Consider the following 19,003-nt stretch of genomic DNA (forward strand, 5'->3'; position numbering starts at 1 on the left):
TGTGCCCGACCGAGACTCGAACTCGGGACCTTTGCCTTTCGCGGGCAAGTGCTCTACCAACTGAGCTACCGAAGCACGACTCACGCCCGGTACTCACAGCTTTACTTCTGCCAGTATCTCGTCTCCTACCTTCCAAACTTTACAGAAGTTCTCCTGCGAACCTTGCAGAACTAGCACTCCTGAAAGAAAGGATATAGCGGAGACATGGCTTAGCCACAGCCTGGGGGATGTTTCCAGAATGAGATTTTCACTCTGCAGCGGAGTGTGCGCTGATATGAAACTTCCTGGCAGATTAAAACTGTGTGCCCGACCGAGACCCGAACTCGGGACCTTTGCCTTTCGCGGGCAAGTGCTCTACCAACTGAGCTACCGAAGCACGACTCACGCCCGGTACTCACAGCTTTACTTCTGCCAGTATCTCGTCTCCTACCTTCCAAACTTTACAGAAGTTCTCCTGCGAACCTTGCAGAACTAGCACTCCTGAAAGAAAGGATATAGCGGAGACATGGCTTAGCCACAGCCTGGGGGATGTTTCCAGAATGAGATTTTCACTCTGCAGCGGAGTGTGCGCTGATATGAAACTTCCTGGCAGATTAAAACTGTGTGCCCGACCGAGACTCGAACTCGGGACCTTTGCCTTTCGCGGGCAAGTGCTCTACCAACTGAGCTACCGAGGCACGACTCACGCCCGGTACTCACAGCTTTACTTCTGCCAGTATCTCGTCTCCTACCTTCCAAACTTTACAGAAGTTCTCCTGCGAACCTTGCAGAACTAGCACTCCTGAAAGAAAGGATATAGCGGAGACATGGCTTAGCCACAGCCTGGGGGATGTTTCCAGAATGAGATTTTCACTCTGCAGCGGAGTGTGCGCTGATATGAAACTTCCTGGCAGATTAAAACTGTGTGCCCGACCGAGACTCGAACTCGGGACCTTTGCCTTTCGCGGGCAAGTGCTCTACCAACTGAGCTACCGAAGCACGACTCACGCCCGGTACTCACAGCTTTACTTCTGCCAGTATCTCGTCTCCTACCTTCCAAACTTTACAGAAGTTCTCCTGCGAACCTTGCAGAACTAGCACTCCTGAAAGAAAGGATATAGCGGAGACATGGCTTAGCCACAGCCTGGGGGATGTTTCCAGAATGAGATTTTCACTCTGCAGCGGAGTGTGCGCTGATATGAAACTTCCTGGCAGATTAAAACTGTGTGCCCGACCGAGACTCGAACTCGGGACCTTTGCCTTTCGCGGGCAAGTGCTCTACCAACTGAGCTACCGAAGCACGACTCACGCCCGGTACTCACAGCTTTACTTCTGCCAGTATCTCGTCTCCTACCTTCCAAACTTTACAGAAGTTCTCCTGCGAACCTTGCAGAACTAGCACTCCTGAAAGAAAGGATATAGCGGAGACATGGCTTAGCCACAGCCTGGGGGATGTTTCCAGAATGAGATTTTCACTCTGCAGCGGAGTGTGCGCTGATATGAAACTTCCTGGCAGATTAAAACTGTGTGCCCGACCGAGACTCGAACTCGGGACCTTTGCCTTTCGCGGGCAAGTGCTCTACCAACTGAGCTACCGAAGCACGACTCACGCCCAGTTTGAAGTGATGAACTGGTTTTTCATCATCTGTGTTGATGTTCAACAAAAAATCATCATGATCAGTCTTGTAACCTACAATTAGTTCCACACAGGGGGTCCTTCACTGCTCTTTATGGTCTTCTGTTAAGCAGAAAGGAACCGAGAGGGTCACACCTTTGAGTATCCCAACTGATGGACAAGTGTCTCCTCACTACAATTAGAGATGTCCAATTGTGCAGTGAAGTGTTTGATTGTGACCCATTGATCACCTTGAATGAGAGTGTCTGCACATTCCAACAGTGCAGGAGTCACACCTGTGTGTGGCTAACTGGCATGCAGGAAATCAGACAGGTTTGCAAAATCTTGTGATGATGATGACAGATGCCATGCCTAATGACTCACCATGTTTTTGTTCACTGCCCAATCTCCATAGACATTCTGCAAGCTCATATGAATGTCTGTAATGCTCTGGTTTTCTGCCAAAAGAAGTTCTAAACAGTGCTCTGGTTGGAACACACCTTCATTACAGACACCATTTTGAAGGCTACGTATAATGTTGCCACTTATTGTAACTTCATGAAACTATAAGAAGGACATGATGAGCCACAACAAATTCTGCATTTTTCAACTGAAATTGGCTGAGGAAAAAAATGTGTTGCATTACTTATTTAACACCCCTTGTACATTGTGTTGTTATAATGAATCACAGTCATTGTTATTGCATTGAATCTCCAACAGTTTGAATTAAAGTAATCATGGTGCAGCTGTAGCACCTGCTGCAGGTATACTCCATGCGGTAAACTCTATCTCTTCCATTGCATAGAGATGACAGAGGACACCTTCATCCATATACTCAAGAACAATCAGGACTCAAATAATAAAAACATGAATGGCAAAAGTTACCCACCCTGACAGTTGTGAATGTTAACCCTGTAACTGCTCTGGACATGTTAACGCGCACGCCTTTGTACCGGTTCCTGTGTGCTCTGAACATGTTTACGCACGCCACCAGTCCTTCTACCTGGTACTCTGGACATGTCTACACGTAGACACATTCAGAGTACCAGATATAAGGACTGGTGGTACGCGTAAACACGTTCAGAGCATACAGGGACAGGTACAAAGGCGTGTGCATTAACATGTCCAGAGTCCAGAGCAGTTAGAGTTAAATCTCCGCTTCCAGGAAGGGAAGCTGTGCTGACCCTGGATCAAATCTGCCTCACAGATTAACAATGAGGGCCAGCCAGGATGTGATTTTTAGGCAGTTTTCCACACCGCACTAAGTGATTACTGGGCTGGTACCTAAATCCTGCCTTAGCTACATGATTCGCAAACATTTAGAGCAGAGTTGGGGTACACACATTCTGTCTGTGAGGGGAGGAGGGAGAGGTGTAAAAAATCATGGTAACCTTTGCCAATGTGGGACAAAGGCACACAGAAAAGCAGAAAAAGAAAAATGTCAAAAGTTAACAAATATCGAATTATTGAAACTGATATTTACTTTGAAGGAGCATATAATGATAAAAATAATGAGACGTTAAGAGAAATATGAAAATACTGTAGCAAAGGATACAAAAACCATTTGGAACTCTGGATTGAAATGATTGCCACTGTGTGTTTTTCTTACAGCTGAGTATGCTGATTTATATTTCTACCCCAGATGTATCAGCTTCAGTTATTGACAGTTATAACCGTTACATTCTCTCTATTATTAGTAGCTTGACAGAATGGGTTTAAACTACTATTTTTCAATTATCATCATCATCATCATCATCATCATCATCATCATTGTATAGAGTTTTCTTATCATTGGCAGGGTCTGCTTGGAAGACAATCTCTCCATCCTCTCTGTTGCTCTCTCACATTCTTCACCTCTCTTCTGAATGCTTTCTTCCAGTAATTTTAACCACTTGTCCCGCAACCTTCCTCTTGATGTCCTGTCTGCTATCTTCATTTCATGCATATTCCTAGGCATTCTGTTCTCATCCATTCTCTATATAAGTCCATACCATTTGAATGTCTACTGTTGTAACAGTTCCTTGTGTGTTATCTCCCTTTTCCTTTTCCTTCATGACCCAGGTTTCTGCAAAGTATAACAGACATGTCTGCTATGTTTGGTATATCACCTTACTGTTCTGGGAGTCTTCTTTGTTCCACATCATTCCTCTCACACTTCTGTTTTTCAGCATCTTCAGGTCGTTCTAATACCATTAACTTCTTTTGGAAATGCAACCTTCATAGAAGCCACCAATCTGAATTTTGTGTACACGAAGTAATTGAATTAGTTGCTCATAATTTCCCCATTATTTACTTCAGTGTTTTACTGTATGATTTCTTAATGTACCTGTGTATTCTGGATTAATAAATGAAGCAAATTTTTGTTGTTGTTGTTACAGGTGATGAAGAAGTCCGGGGACTCTACCGAGTTCGTCTAGTAGATTTTTGGCAACACGGTGGACCTTATTCTGATGTAACTGAGTATCCTAAAAGCAGAGCTTAGGATGTGATTTCATCTTCTTTAATTAAATCCTTATTCAGGGTATGTGTACAGTACTAGAAATAAATTAATAGACGTGTTTCCACATTGTGAACATGATATGAATGTACTACATATACACATATGTAAAATGGAAATGTGTTTGACGTACTTTAAATAACATAAATTGTTGATGAATTATTGCTGTGCACACAGCATGTAAATAATTGTGTATTGTATAATTAAACTGTGTGACTGTAAGAGTATTTATCTTATAGCAATTATTGAAAATGAATGAAAAAGGAACATAAATAAAAATTTAAAACGGTAACACAATGTAAACAATCTTTTTAATACCATAACAGTATGAAGATACATCACTTTTTTTATGGTTCAAAAATCTTGAATAAAGCTGTTTCTAGTTCGTTAGTTAGTTTTATATTACATGAATCATTTGCATGTCTTTTGCACATAAACAAAATGGACTGCAGATGTCCATCTCGAGATGAATAAACCAAAATTCTATGATAAATCATAGTGATATGGAATGAGTTATTTTACATTCACAACACAAATTAATCTGTAAATATGGCTACATACTGACCATATACAAGTGATTTCTTTTTAATATGTATGTGTGAGTATAGTAATTCCTACCCACCACCTTATACACATTACAATAATAGAAATTGAATAATAGAAGCAGAAACTTTGACTTACTGAGGTATTATTGTGAGGATGTTATTGTTAGCCAGTGAGATAACATTCTAGAATTCATCACCTTAAGAATTTTGGAGAATGATGTCAGTAGTGAAACAGGTCATTAGTTATTGATAGCTCTACTTTCATCTTTCTTATAGAGGGTCTTACAACTGTGTCTTTAAATCTCTATGGAAAAATACCTTGAGTAAGTGATGCATTACATGTTTCAGGACAGGCCATGTTACATGGGAACAAATCATTAGTACTCTGTTTGAAACACCATATCCAGAAGACCTTTTATTTTTGAGAGAATGTCTTATTTTCTCAATTTCAGAAGGAGAGGTTGATGATACATTCCTATAGTTGAATTTCATGAGAGTTTTGTTTCTGACATACTACTATGATTTTTCTCTTATTCTGTTTGTCACTATATTTTCTGCTGTATTTAAGAAGTGATTACTAAACACATTTTCTATGTGTGACTCATCATAGCCCTTCCATTTAAGTCAATAGTGGTGTTGTCCTGTTCTGTGGTCAGTTGTCCTGTCTGTCGTTTCATTAAATTCTGTATAACCTTATGTCTGTTGTTGAGATTACTGATTTCTGATGTAATATACTTGTTATTTTATTTTTTAATAGCTTTTCTTAGTAATTATGAGTAGTTTTGGTAGTGTGCAACTACTGGAGGATTTCTACTTGTTCATGCCAACAAGTAAATTTGTCTTTTCCTTTCAGAAAATGCTTAAATCCTTCTGGTGATATATGGTTTTTTACATGGGTGTTTAATATTCTTTTTGATTAGCTTATGTGGAAAGCTGTTTTTAAAAATGATGAACTTATTATGGAATAGATTAAATTTTATATCAGCATTTCATTTGCTGTAAATTTCATCTCTTGCATTTGTTATTGTTATAAATTTCATCTCTTGTAAACTATTATTAAAAATGTTTGTACTGGAATCATTAATTATTCTAATTTCCACTGAGGAGTATCAGTACTGTGAACCACTACTTTATGTATCCTAAGTAACTGTGCAATATTATCAGAGAGAGTATTTGTTACTGGGTACGCAGTCATTTTCTTGCTATGAGTTTCATCAAAGAAAACATTATAAATTTGGCCCTTACTGTCTTTATCCATCTGTGCTGGAAAGTTAATCACTGAGATCAAATTTTAGGTTACAGACAACATTTCCTGGTCATTTTTCCTATAAAAATCCTCTAGGAAATATACATTGAAATCACCATGGACTATTAACCACTTGTTACTGTCTGAGAGATAGCATGGTAAGGAATCCAAATTTCTCACAAATATTTCAAAATTTCCCAGTTACAATTAAAAGTGAACTTTTTTTCATTGTTAATTCACAAGCACACACTTTTGTGTGTTAATAACTACAAAATCCACTTCCCTCAATATTTTTGAACTTGTGTTCTGTCTCAATGTATGTAACAACTCCTTTTCCATATTAGTTCTTCAGGAGTAAGATGCTAAAGTGCTGTCTTTTATATTTAGAGTCTCTAACATTGTGCTTATATGGTTGTGTAGGGAGACACCGGATGTCAACCTTTCCACAATTCTCCAAATTTTCCTAACAGACAAGAAGCAATTCTATTTTATTGCTTGATCCTCTAATTTCTGATGAAATAACCTCACCTTACTTTTCTGTATATTCTTTAGCATTTCCGTTATTTTAACGTCTTTCACAAGGTGTCTGAATCCTGATTCTAACCTAAAAAGGTACCACTCTGTCTCTAGTAAGCAGAGGGATCTTACTTTGTGTGATGCAAAAAGAAAGAAGTTCGGCTCAGCCAACCTTTCTTTTGCTCTCTTATTCAAAAGCAGGCCATGTTTAATGCAACATGTTAATACAGAGTTTGAATACTTGCCGAAGGTAGAGGATCATCCACACACACACATGGGCATGATTGATGTATCACCCCTAATTCATTTGCCCCATATGCAGCATGATTTGCATCTAAATGTTTCTGGTAAAAGACTGTTTACCCCTTAGTGTGTCAAGTATTTTGTGGCATTTCTGTTGAAAAATGGCAGTGCAGCATTGCAGAAGCCATTGACAGCTGGCAGTGCAGGATGTCAGCATACTGGTTACAGTAACGGGACTGTTTATGCATAGCTAGACAGGCTTGGCTCAGCACCACAACTCTCCAGGGCAGTGTTAAGATAAGGATCTTGCAGAACAACCCAAACAGTTTCAGCACCAGCAGACCATGCAATTATCACCTGGAACATGACCACAAAAGGGGCCTCGGTACAACGATGAGCCACTATCTTTTGTAAATAGCTCTGACTCTTTAGCAAAAATGTTCACAGACTGACTACAACAGGGAGGTTATGCTGGGCACTGCTGCATGATGGGTTAGTCCCATTTCACACTGGGAAACTGGTGATGGTCACCAGAGATGGTCACTGGTAATTATGATGAACACCCCTGGATCACCAGTGTCTGACATCACAGGTATTGCCAACTGACTGGACTCGAGTGAGGAGGAACTTTTGTTAGTACTTCTAAACAGGAGGAGGCGGAGTATAATGAAGACAAAACGTTCATTACATGTACATCCACTGCTACATGATGGCTGGAGAAAGGATTGTTTTATACTCTTTATATTGATCTGAGACAAGACGAGAAGAAGTTTTCTCAGTATTTTCGAATGTTGAAAACTTCATTTGATGATCTGCTAGGAGAAGAGAAAGAAGAAATCACAGGAATGGACACTATGCTGCATAAGGCTATCCCAGCAGAGGAAAAACTTGCTCTCACATTAAGGTAGGTACTGTAATATTAAATTACTTTACTGAAAGCAGATTTCAGCTTTAGTCTACTTTCATTGTTGCTCTGCCTGTGCTGTTGAAAAGTATATTAAGGATTCACCACTGTACTCAGGCCATTGGCAAACACACAGATGGTAACTGATCGGACAACCTGGACTGTCCTCCAGTGTAGCTATGAACTATTCCATGATGTGCACGGTCATGATATGGACCCCCAGTAGCATAATTTGCCACTGGTAAAAATCCTGTTTGGGATGAAGTGGAAGCGCTGTAATATTATTGGGCATTAATAATGACATTCATCAAATCAGATTTAACTTTCAGTCTTGTGTGATTGGGATTATTTTTTTTTTTTAATTCGGGCACTATAGAGTACATGAACAAGCTATCTTCATCTGCTTGCTATGTTGAATTGTGTTTTGCAGCGTACTTTTCCTTCAAATGTTACACAGCAAATCATCTTCTTCTTCAAGACTTCTTTTCATTAGGCCTTTTTTGTGGTCACACAGTAGTTTTTTTGCGTGCCTCCTGGTCTAAATTTTCTCCTCCATCAAACTCATATCTGTCACTATCATCATCATTCTCAATACTAGAGGTAGTGCTCTTACAGTCAGTTGTTAAGAATCACAGCTGATCTATGTAGATTACTTCTTCCTACCAGTAGCTGCAGAACCACTATTTTTGGTCTTTTGCCTTAATAACGTTCTGGTATAACTGGCCCTTAAGCTCTTCCATTTCGTTTGAAGGATTTTCCCAGCAACAAATAAAAACCACCACAATATTGTAATATTATCCTTAGTGTGTACGTGTGCGTGCGTCTGAATGCATGTCTGTAAACCATATACTTTTGTAGTTTTGCTTCATACGCTTTATCCTTTTGTTACCAATACTAGGGGGCCAGATCACCCATGATAGACTTACACTTTCAGTACAGAATTGATGTATCATCTATCTTGTATATTTTACAAGACGTTTGCTCTGCCATATGGTGTAAAATGAAGTCAAAATCTTTTCACCGCCTCTTGAAAGAGTCATGGCTTACCTCAGCTGAAGGATTCTATAAAAGGGCCAACTTTCCTCATTATGTGGGTGCAGTGGACAGAAAGCACATCAGAATTCACTCTACTATAATTATAAGAACTACTTTTCCATTTTGTTGTTGGCTGTTTGTGATTCAATGTGCAAATTCTTGTTTATAGATGTTGGAGCATGTGGCAAATCATCCGACTCAGCTGTGTTTCATAATTCAGTGTTAAATAAAAAAATACAAGATGATAGTCTAGATTTCCCTGCACCCAAACAACTGTCATTAACTTTTGAAAGACCCATGCCATTCATGTTAGTAGGTGATGAAGGTTTTGGGTTGTCAAAATTTATTTTACACCCTTTTGGAGTAAAGTATTTAGATGTTAAAAAAACGTGTGTTCAACTATAGACTGTCCAGAGCAAGAAGGTACAATGAGCGTAGTTTTGGAATTCTTGCAAACAAGTGGCGCATTTTCCATAGATCATACAATGTTAAATTAGATTTAGCAGTGTCTATTGTAAAGACACGCTGCCTCCTCGAAAACTTTGTGCATGATCATGATGGAATAGAGTTTGAGGATACGTTAACCATTCAGGGATTGCAGGACATGTCACCTTGCTTAGTCCATGGAGGAAATATTGCGAACGGTATCAGAGATGATTTTGCAAACTATTTCATTAGCCTTGAAGGTGAAGTGCCGTGGCAGCTGCAAAAAATCTAATTTCTAGAAATGTTATGTGAACATTAATGTGGTTAGGCCTCATTGTTCATCTAGCATTGTATTTGTGATTTGCATTGTGCAATTATAACTATGTTAACTGTAACAAGTCATATTGTTGCATTCACTGAACTGATTGGAACTTACAATTAAAATTATCAAGTGTCAGGAACTTGTACCTCAATAATATTATGATCAATAAATAAAATTCACTCTTGTAGTAGCCACATATGTGTAAATAATTGTAACCAAGAATAATATTTTAACTGTATTTATCGGACCATAGGACCTTAACACAATGATAAGACACATCCTTAATTTTGTTATGAAAATTTTGAAATTTAAGTATTTTTTTAGATTTTCTCTTCATGCACACTGTAGGGGTGAGTTCATGGTTTCCACACTCATCCATTTTGTCCCTTCTTAAGTCATTAAGTCTTAAGTCATTAAGACTGCATAACGGTACACTTGATACTGGTTAACGCAAAAGAAAAGGGGTGAGGGATGCAAATGTGCTTGAAAGAATACCCTTCTAGCCTCATACAGGGGTGGCAACTAAATTTCACTAGTCTTCTATGGTCCGAAAAATAAGGTATTAAATTTGAAAAAGGAACATACAACTTACCATTTCTGTTTTACTCATCCATGCTCTTCTCATTGAAATCAGACACAAACTTCATTATAATTTCTTGCCATGCATTTGTTTTCACCACATTGTTGCTATAGTCATCGCTTTTGACATCCCAAAGGGCAGGATGACTTTCTACTTCACTTATAAAATCTTCCGTCTTAATTAAGTCTAAACTCATGGCTACAATGTGTACAGTATAATATACAATTAATGTTTCGTGGCACTGTCTCAGAAAATGACTGCCTGTCTGCTGGCAAATCTGCAGCGCTGTGTCTGTGATCTGTTTCCCATTGCGAACACTTCAATTGAAACTCACGTACATCCAGCGGTGACTGGTATGAACATCCTGACCATGACCGTCTCGTGTGGTGAGGATGAGTCACTGCTGCGTCACAGTAGCCCGGTGAGACAGTGTAGTGTTCCAGTGTGAATGCTCCATTTCGAACGATTATATCTCTGTTGGTGACCATCACTATGACCATCACCTGTGTCCCAGTGTGAAATTGGCCTTAGCAAGCAGCCACCACTCACTCAGCCAGCTGCCATGAGGACATCATCCACTAAAGCTCACCTGCCAGTACTTGGTGCTGCTACACTGATGGTCCACTCCATGCTCACCAAACAGCAGCTCAGCTCCTGCCCAGGGGACAGCAGATTGTGAGTGGGATGGGTGCAGGCACCATGGCACCTTGCCTGTCACTCGCAGAGGTGAGACTTTGTGCTGGATGGCTGGCATCCTCTGCAAGTGTTCTGATAATCAACTGTACCACTATGGTACTCACACAGAGTGACATGCCTAACTAGAGTGCATGCCACTAACAGACTGTGGGCATCTGCATTCTATGGTACATATATCAGGACCTGCCAACTGTTTGTCAGCCGCCAATATGTCTACTTTGGCATTTGCCATAATGGGCATAGCCATCACACTGCAGCATCTGAGTGTAGCCTCATGAATGGTGATAAATTGATTATCTTGGTGGTACCATTTTAATGAGGTGGCACTGGCCTGTATCCTCACCAAGATGCACCACCATCACCCAGTCCTGTGCAGAAGTGGCCTGCCACCACTGGGTTGACTCCGATTAGTGACAGAATTGAGATTGACAGTTCCTGCAACCACCATCCGTGGATGAAACTGATGACTTGGTAATTGAAGGGTTGCAGTTTTGTAAATATGTGGTGAGGTGAATACTGCTTTTCCTCTTTGTCTTCTTCTTCTTTTTCATTGTCTGTGTTGGCTGGTTGATTTGGGAAGAGGAGAGAAAACAGTGAGGTCATTGGTCCCCTCAGATTAGGGAAGGAAGTCAGCCTTGCCCTTTCAAAGGAACCACCCTAACATTTGCCTGAAGCGATTTAGGGAAATCACAGAAAACCAAAATAAGGATGGCTGGAATGCATGTCCAGTGTGCTAACCACTGTGCTCCCTCACTTGGTCATTCTCAAGGAGTACATGTGTGTGTGTGTGTGTGTGTGTGTGTGTGTGTGTGTGTGTGTGTGTGTGTGTGTGTGAGCTGTAGCAGCTGGTGCATTTATGTTACAAATGAATGAAGTAAAAATTGTCTGAGAGACTGGCAGTATTTCAAGCTAGGGAGAAGGAAATAGATTTTCACAGTCCTCCATGGTATGCAGAGGAGATGCAGAGAAGACTTGACAACTGATGGGTTAAAAATGGACTTAAGGGCACAAGAAATAGAAAAATTTTGGGGAAGACTTGTAAAAGAGAAGTGAGGAAGTAGGGAGAAAGGAGAAGGGGAAAGCTGAAACGGAGAGGAACGTGTGTCTTGATTACCTATTCCTACAAGATGCCCAACCATCATTGTTGTAGTTAAGCCTGACAATACTGTGAAGAGTAAGACAAAACATAACAACTGGAGGGATGATCTTTTAAGTGAGAAAATTAAGGTAGTTAATGATTTGGGTACTAGCATTGCACAGATCCCTTGAAAATGTATGCAACATGTGGAGTACTAATGTTGTGGATGTTCAGAGCAGTAGTGCAGTAGTATCAGCTCCAATATCACATGCAATTGTCAAGTCTGAAGTAGCTGTGGTGCCAGACAATGTAAGTCTGGGTTGTACCAAAGTGAACAAGTGTGTCATGTGCAGTAATATCTACTGTATTGGGTGATAATGGGTGTTGTTTTGAGGCCTTGGAGCATGGACTATATGCACAGGGAAGTCCATGTCCCACTGATTTTTGCATCATATGGAGTGGAACTGCTAAGATGATGTCATAAAAATAAATCTCGTGTGGCTAGGGCATCCCGTCGGGTAGACCGTTCGCCGGGTGTAAGTCTTTTGATTTGACACCACTTCGGCGATTTGTGCATCAATGGGAATGAAACGATGATGATTAGGACAACACAACACCCAGTCCTTGAGTGGAGAAAATCTCCAACCCAGCCAGGAATCGAACCCGGATCCTTAGGATTGACATTCTATCGCTCTGACCATTCAGCTAGCGGGGGCGGACTTGATGTCATTATAGGTACCACAGGGAATCTACATGAAGCTTGGCGGTGGTAGTTGTGTTGCAGATGCTGTGGAAGAAATGATAAAGATAACAATGTTATGAAAAGGATAGACTGCTGCTCATCATATAGAGGAGATGTTGAGTCACAGACAGGTACCGTAAAGAGAATACTATATACATTCAAGCTTTTGGCTAAAAGGCCTTCTTTCAGAGTTGAAAACATACGAACATTCAAACAAGCATAACACACACACACACACACACATTATCACTGCCTGTGGCTGTTGTGGTCAGAGTGTGGACTGCAACGATCCCCGATGGGAGCAGCAGTCTGGCATAGATGGGATTTGCTGTGGGGAGCAGGAGAGATAGAAAATGGATGGGGGGATGGTATAGTGCAGTTTCTGGCAATGTGGAGGGGCATGGTGGGGACAAGGTAGGGCTGCTAGGTACGGTTGGGAGGTTTGGGGGATTGTGAGAAAGGGGAGTGAAAAGGAGGGAAACAAAAAAAGGGGAAAAAGGCTAGTGGGTGTGTTGGTGGAATAGAAGACTATATAATGTTGGAGTGGAAGCAGGAGCAGGGAAGGGGATAACTACGTAGGTGGAGAATAAGAACTAATGAAGGCTGAGGCCAAGGAGAGTTATGGGAACATAGGATGTACTGCAGGGAGAGTTCCCAGCTGTGCAGTTCAGAAAAGCTGGTGTTTGCAAGGAGGATTCAGATGGCCCAGGCTGTGAAGCAGTCATTGAACTGAAGCAGCCATGTAACCTACAAACTGCAAACACTGTGCTGCTTCTTATGTGGCCATGGAAACCAACAAGCTCATGCTCATGTTGGGCAGCATGTTCAGAAACTGTGGGGCCATCTGGCTCTTGGTCACAGTTTGTGATTGGTCATTGATGTAGACTGAGAGCTTGTTGGTTTTCATCGGCACATAGAAAAAAGCACAGTGGTTGCAGTTTGTAGGTCACATGTCTGCCTTCACACGTATCCTTGCCTCTGATGGATTGGAGATGCCCGTGACCAGGTTGAGGTGAGGAGGGTCTTGGGAGGATGAATGGGATGGGTCTTACATCTATGACTATTGTAGGGATATGAGCCACGCAGCAAGGGGTTGGGAGCAGGGGTGGACAAGGATATTGTATAGATTTGGTGGTTAACAGAATACCACTGTTGATGTGATGGGGATGATAAGGGGTAGGCTATTCCTCATTTCAGGGCATGATGAGAGGTAGTTGAACCCTTGGTTGAGTATGTAATTCAGCTGCTCCAGTCTTGGTGGTACCAAGATGCAAGAAGAGTGCTCCTTGGTGGTCGGACAGTGAGTATGTGGGATGTGTTAGGTGACTGGACAGACAAGGCATGGGGAGGGGGGTCTGTTTATGTACTAAGTTGGGAGGGTAATTTCAGTCTGTGGAGGCCTCAGTGAGACCCTAGGTATATTTGAAGAGGGATAACTATCACTACAGATGCAATGACTACTGGTGACTAGGCTGTATGGAAGGGACTTTTTGATATGGAATGGTTAGCCATTGTCAAAGTGGTATTGGTCATGGTTGGTAGGTTTGATATGGGTCGAGATACTGATACAGCCATCCTTGAGGTGGAGATCGACATCTAGGAATGTTGCTTGTTGGGTTGAGTAGGACCAGGTGAAGTGAATTTGGGAGATGATGTTGAGGTTATGGAGGAATGAGGATAGGGTATTGTCACCTTCAGGCCAATCACAGAGAGGTTATCAATGAATTTGAAACAGGGTAAGCAGAAGTACCAGAAAGCTTAGCATTCTAGGAAGAATTCAGCTTGTGACTAGAACTATAGTGAGAAATATAAGTGGGATGACCTGTCAACATATTTTGATTGCTAGTACCATATGTGATTCATGTATAAGGGTAGGTTTGGCAACATATTTTCTAGGAAAGAATAAGGGGAACTGGTTTCATAGGGACAATGCACCAAGTGATGTTACAAAACAATGAAAAACCACTGGAAGGACAAAGGAGATGCTGAGTATAAGGGTTTAATCAAGTCAAAGGAGATTTGCTAGGGTTAATTTATGGAGAGGGAACATGTTTGCTGTATCATTCTTAATTTGTAAGTGGGAAGTGGGTGAGAGTTAATTGTTGTGTGTGGGAGGCATTACAATGTGATTAGCATTAAGATATGTACTGTCTAGATTTAAGAGGGCATAAGGCTACTGAACAGTCAGTGCATGGGGCCCTTGAGAGAAATGTGATGAGGTGTATTGCAAGTTACCAGGACTAGTGTGATGTTACTAGTTGTAAGTTGTGGTGTGCTTTCTCATGAGAACTAATGGACTCTTAATAAGTGTGACAAAGATATAATCTTGTAGTTGAAAGTAAGGATCTAAATAAATAAATATTTTAGGAATTATTTGCAACCTCTGAATCTTGTGTTTCAAGCTACCTAGAATTTATGGAGTGTAAATTTTTTTCAATATTGTACATTGTTGGCCATGTATGTTGAGTTTTGTTGCAGACCAGTCGAGAGTAAAGACCTGGGGGCTGGTTCTTCAAAACGAGGGAGCTGTTGTTGTGCCATCACTATTTTCTGGAGAGTCTGTGGATTCAACAGTGAGGCATTGCAGAAGCTGTAGGCAGCCAGCAGGATGTTGGTTACGGCAGTGGAGCCATTTATACTCTGTGAGACAGAGCAGACCTGGCATCATGAATATGCTAGCATAGGGGTAGGATGGGGTTCTTACAGCATGGGCCAAGTGGTTTCCCCACTGGCCAGCTGCATAAATGTTGTCAGAAACATGACCAGGGTAGGTGCCTCAGCACAACAAATGAGCAACTGTCTCTTATAAGCAGCTGTTACTTTTTAGCAGAGATATTCACAGCCTGGCAGACTGACTTAATATGAGGGGCCAATATGGGGCTGTGCTGCACCATGATCAGCGAACAGCCACCATGAGCCTGACCAACTACTACCATGCCACCATCTACTAGTGTCAAGCCCACCTTCCAGGACTTGGTGCTGCTACACTAGTGGGCCACTCCAGACTTACCCAGCAGCAGCTTTACTCCTGCCCAGGGGCAGAGGATCATGATTCAGGTGGTATGGCCATCCTCTCCTCTGCACCAGTGTGGGCGCTGTGGTGCTTATACAGGCAAGACTTCCCACTCGGAGGCTGGCATCATCTGCAAGTATTACAGACATCTACCGCACTGCTGATGGCACTTTCAAAGCATGGCTTGCCTAGCTGGGTGCATGCCTCCAGCAGGCTGCAGGCATCAGTATTCCAGGGTGCTTACATCGAAATACTGACACCTGCAGCCTGCTACTGGCATGCACACCAGTTAGGCACGTGCCAATTCTGTGCGCCACAGACCTACCACACCATGGTTTTCTACTGCATCTCTTTTCTCCTGTGATTTTTGAAGAAAATGTCTGCAGCATAAGTAGTTTGTAAACATTGGAGAATTTTGGAAGCACCTTTTTGTTACATTTCTTTGACAAAATGTTGCAATGCCTAATTTTATGTTTTTGCTTTCCTTCTGCTATTGCCACTTTATAATCACCTATGACTGACATTTACTACCATTTTCTGATATTTCATTAATTTGCTGTCATGTACTATTTGATCAGTTCCTAAATTTAATCATATATTCTCTTTGTTTCATCATCTGAAGGTCATAAAATAGGACAAATAAGCATCATATTGGTTTTCCTCATATTCTGGGTTGAAGAATTCTATCACTGCCTTACTCTCAATAACTCAGGCTGCGCTGTACTTTCAGATTTTAAGAAATTACAGGGTATGTTTCTTCATTAATCGATTATATTATTTTCTTGGTTGTGTTAGTTGTCCAACAGAAGTAACTGTTTGCTCTTCCTATTTATGATGCTAATGCCTGTTGCTTCTGCCATTAGTCTTTTCAATTTTTGTCCTGTGTCTCCAGTTTTCCATGACAGTTAATAATAAAAAAATTAATGTTATATTAGAACTTAGTTTTTTTTCATTTTACTCTTTATCCACTACTAAGTACACTTATCCTATCCTTTCATGTATGGGAGGAAAAGGGGCCTGATATTCTTCAGAAATTTGCTGTATGAAATAAGGCCATGATGAACTTAAGAATATATGTGTATTGCGGGAACATTTTGTGTCACTCTTGGAACGGTTTCTGTTATATTCTGCATCTGTAAGCCATTGATCATTGCTAGCACCCACCATCATGTACATTTTTCATGCTAAAACTACAGATGGGTGCCTCAATTCTCTATATCCATCTTATCTCTCTTTTTGCAAGAAGCCACTGTCAGTTTGTGATGACACTTTATTATGAAAGTCTTCAGGTACTAGAGCTCTGTATTTTTAAGAACATGAGGAAGAAGCACCATAAATGCCACTAGAGCATTTACAGGAAATATAAGCACCTCATTGGACTAAGTTGCAAATGTTTCAGGAATATTATGTGGTCTAATGGAAGTCTTTGATCCAGTGAATCACTCATTACTATGTTACAAACTTAGTAGCTATGGTAACACGGATACTGCCTTTCAGTGGGCCAATTATTACCTGATAGAAAGGAAACAAACAGTTATTTGAACATCAAATTCAGTTAACTGCCACTCTAAATGGAAAACAATTTTCCAGACAGTCCTGAGGGTTCAGTACTAGGTCCATATGTGTTCTTGTTTATATATATATATATATATATATATATATATATATATATATGATTTACCATTAAATATGGATGCTCATTTGGGCTAAGTCACAGATGACACTTCAGTTCGGATAGAAAGTGGCACTATAGAAAAAATTCCAGACTGTGTACAAAATGTTCTAGTAAAACTTGTATCCTGGTTCCATAAAATGGACTAAAACTGAATGTTGCAAAGAACCAGATAATTCAGTTTATATCTCTGCTATAACTTATTTTGAATCTGTTACTCAATATGGTATAATTTTCTGGGGAAATTCCACAAACAGCACAAGGTTATTAAATCTTTAGAAAAAATCATTAGAAATGTGTGTTGCCCATAAAAATGAGTCATGACATCTGTTATGTAAGCAATTAAAAATGCTAACCATTCCTTCAGTGTACACTTCTGAAATTTTGATTTTTGTATACAATATCGAATATAAATTTGAAAAGTACTGCATTAACCACAGCTATAGTACTCATCATAAAGAGAATTTCAATCTTTCCTCATATCAATTGAAACTTCATGCTCAGGCACCACTATATAGGGGCTTAAAGTATATAAAAAAAACCACAAGGAAGAAGCATATTAAATGTGGATCTTGGCTCTCTGGAGAGGTAATTCCACAACATTTTAGTGGAGAAATGTTACTATACCATTGAAGAATTCATGGAAGACAATCTGACACTTTGAACAGTAGAAATATGTAGACTGTTTATCTGTAAACTCTTAATTTATAAAAAAATATATTGTATTTTTATTAAATGCACATGCATAACTCTTGATATATAATTCATAACTTTCTGAAAATAATATGGAATGATCTTTAGTAAATCATTATATTCTTTTTGAACTTGGCATGTCTCCTGTACAATGATCTAATGAGCTGTACATTGTATGTAATGAGACTAATAAATCATATTTCACATAAGCAGTGAATGGTTCCATCGGTGCCTATAAGTTTATGACCAATTGTAATAATAACTAAAGCATGATGACACTGATACAACTTTTTAAACTGCAATGTCCATCCGAAAAATTAGTCTTCTGCAGGAATTTGTTTATTTTCTATTATTTTTAGGTACAGGTATAAATGAAGGGGTTGGTGGAAGAAAGTGCTAACCCTCAGTTTAAAAAGGATTAGTCTGCTCACATAATCTGTGGTGTTTTCAAATGAACTAGAGAGCACTCTTTATTTATAAACTATTTTGTCTTGTGTATTTATGTCCTTGTCTTTGAAACTAATCAAAATTATAACAAGCAGTAGCACAAAATACACTTGTGAGTTAGCATTTACCTCCAGCAACACCTTCAAATTTGATAATGGTTGTACTGACATCGGGCAGTTCTTGAATTTTTTCTAAGTGTAACAACTGGTAATACTTATTTAGGTGTATTATCTTCTACAGTAATGTTATTTTCAGTCTATAAATTTAAATTCTGAGCCTGCATACAACATGGCTAGATATGTATTAAGTTAGACCCTCCTTCTGTATATTTGGCAGTTTTTTACAGGACCCCTTCAAACTTCAACAGTGCACTCAAACTGATGTTTAGTTACATGTTGCACCAGTTGTTACTTTTGTCTTATTGATTCAAGGAAATGGTACATCAAATTAATTTTTTCTTTTCCCCTTATGCTAAATGTGGTGTGCTGCTTCTTTCTAGTTTGACACAATTATCTTACAGTAATGTCATGAGAAAGTTTTTACATATGTGTATGGTCCAAAACAAAACATTACTGAGTTATTACCCTCTATACTAATTAACATGAAAATGAAATATACAGTATTTCATGAATTTTGTTTTTCTGATGCCATAGACATCCAAGAGGCCTTCCTCATTATAGGATTGTGGTATTAACACCATGTACTATAATGTGTTTAATGTACATATAAACATTAGTCAGTCTATAGAGCTTGT

General features: G+C 39.9%; 1 protein-coding gene and 1 non-coding gene across 6 annotated transcripts in view; one reads left to right on the forward strand and one right to left on the reverse strand.

Moving 5' to 3' along the window:
- The window catches only part of LOC124796248 (alpha-L-iduronidase), a 232,588-nt gene extending 228,207 nt beyond the window's left edge, over positions 1 to 4,381 (forward strand). For 4 of the 5 annotated variants that reach the window (XM_047260344.1, XM_047260347.1, XM_047260345.1 and 1 more), the window contains exon 15: positions 3,973 to 4,381. In XM_047260344.1, the coding sequence (XP_047116300.1) occupies positions 3,973 to 4,076 (104 nt within the window). In that variant the 3' untranslated portion in view covers positions 4,077 to 4,381. The remainder of the gene's footprint in view (positions 1 to 3,972) is intronic. The other variant, XM_047260348.1, reaches the window with a different exon arrangement.
- Positions 603 to 677, reverse strand: Trnas-cga. The gene has a single exon. It is a non-coding gene; the product is annotated as a tRNA-Ser (tRNA).
- Positions 4,382 to 19,003: the final 14,622 nt, after the last annotated feature.

Source organism: Schistocerca piceifrons, chromosome 4 (genome assembly GCF_021461385.2).
Source record: "Schistocerca piceifrons isolate TAMUIC-IGC-003096 chromosome 4, iqSchPice1.1, whole genome shotgun sequence".
Taxonomy (NCBI): Eukaryota; Metazoa; Arthropoda; class Insecta; order Orthoptera; family Acrididae; genus Schistocerca; species Schistocerca piceifrons.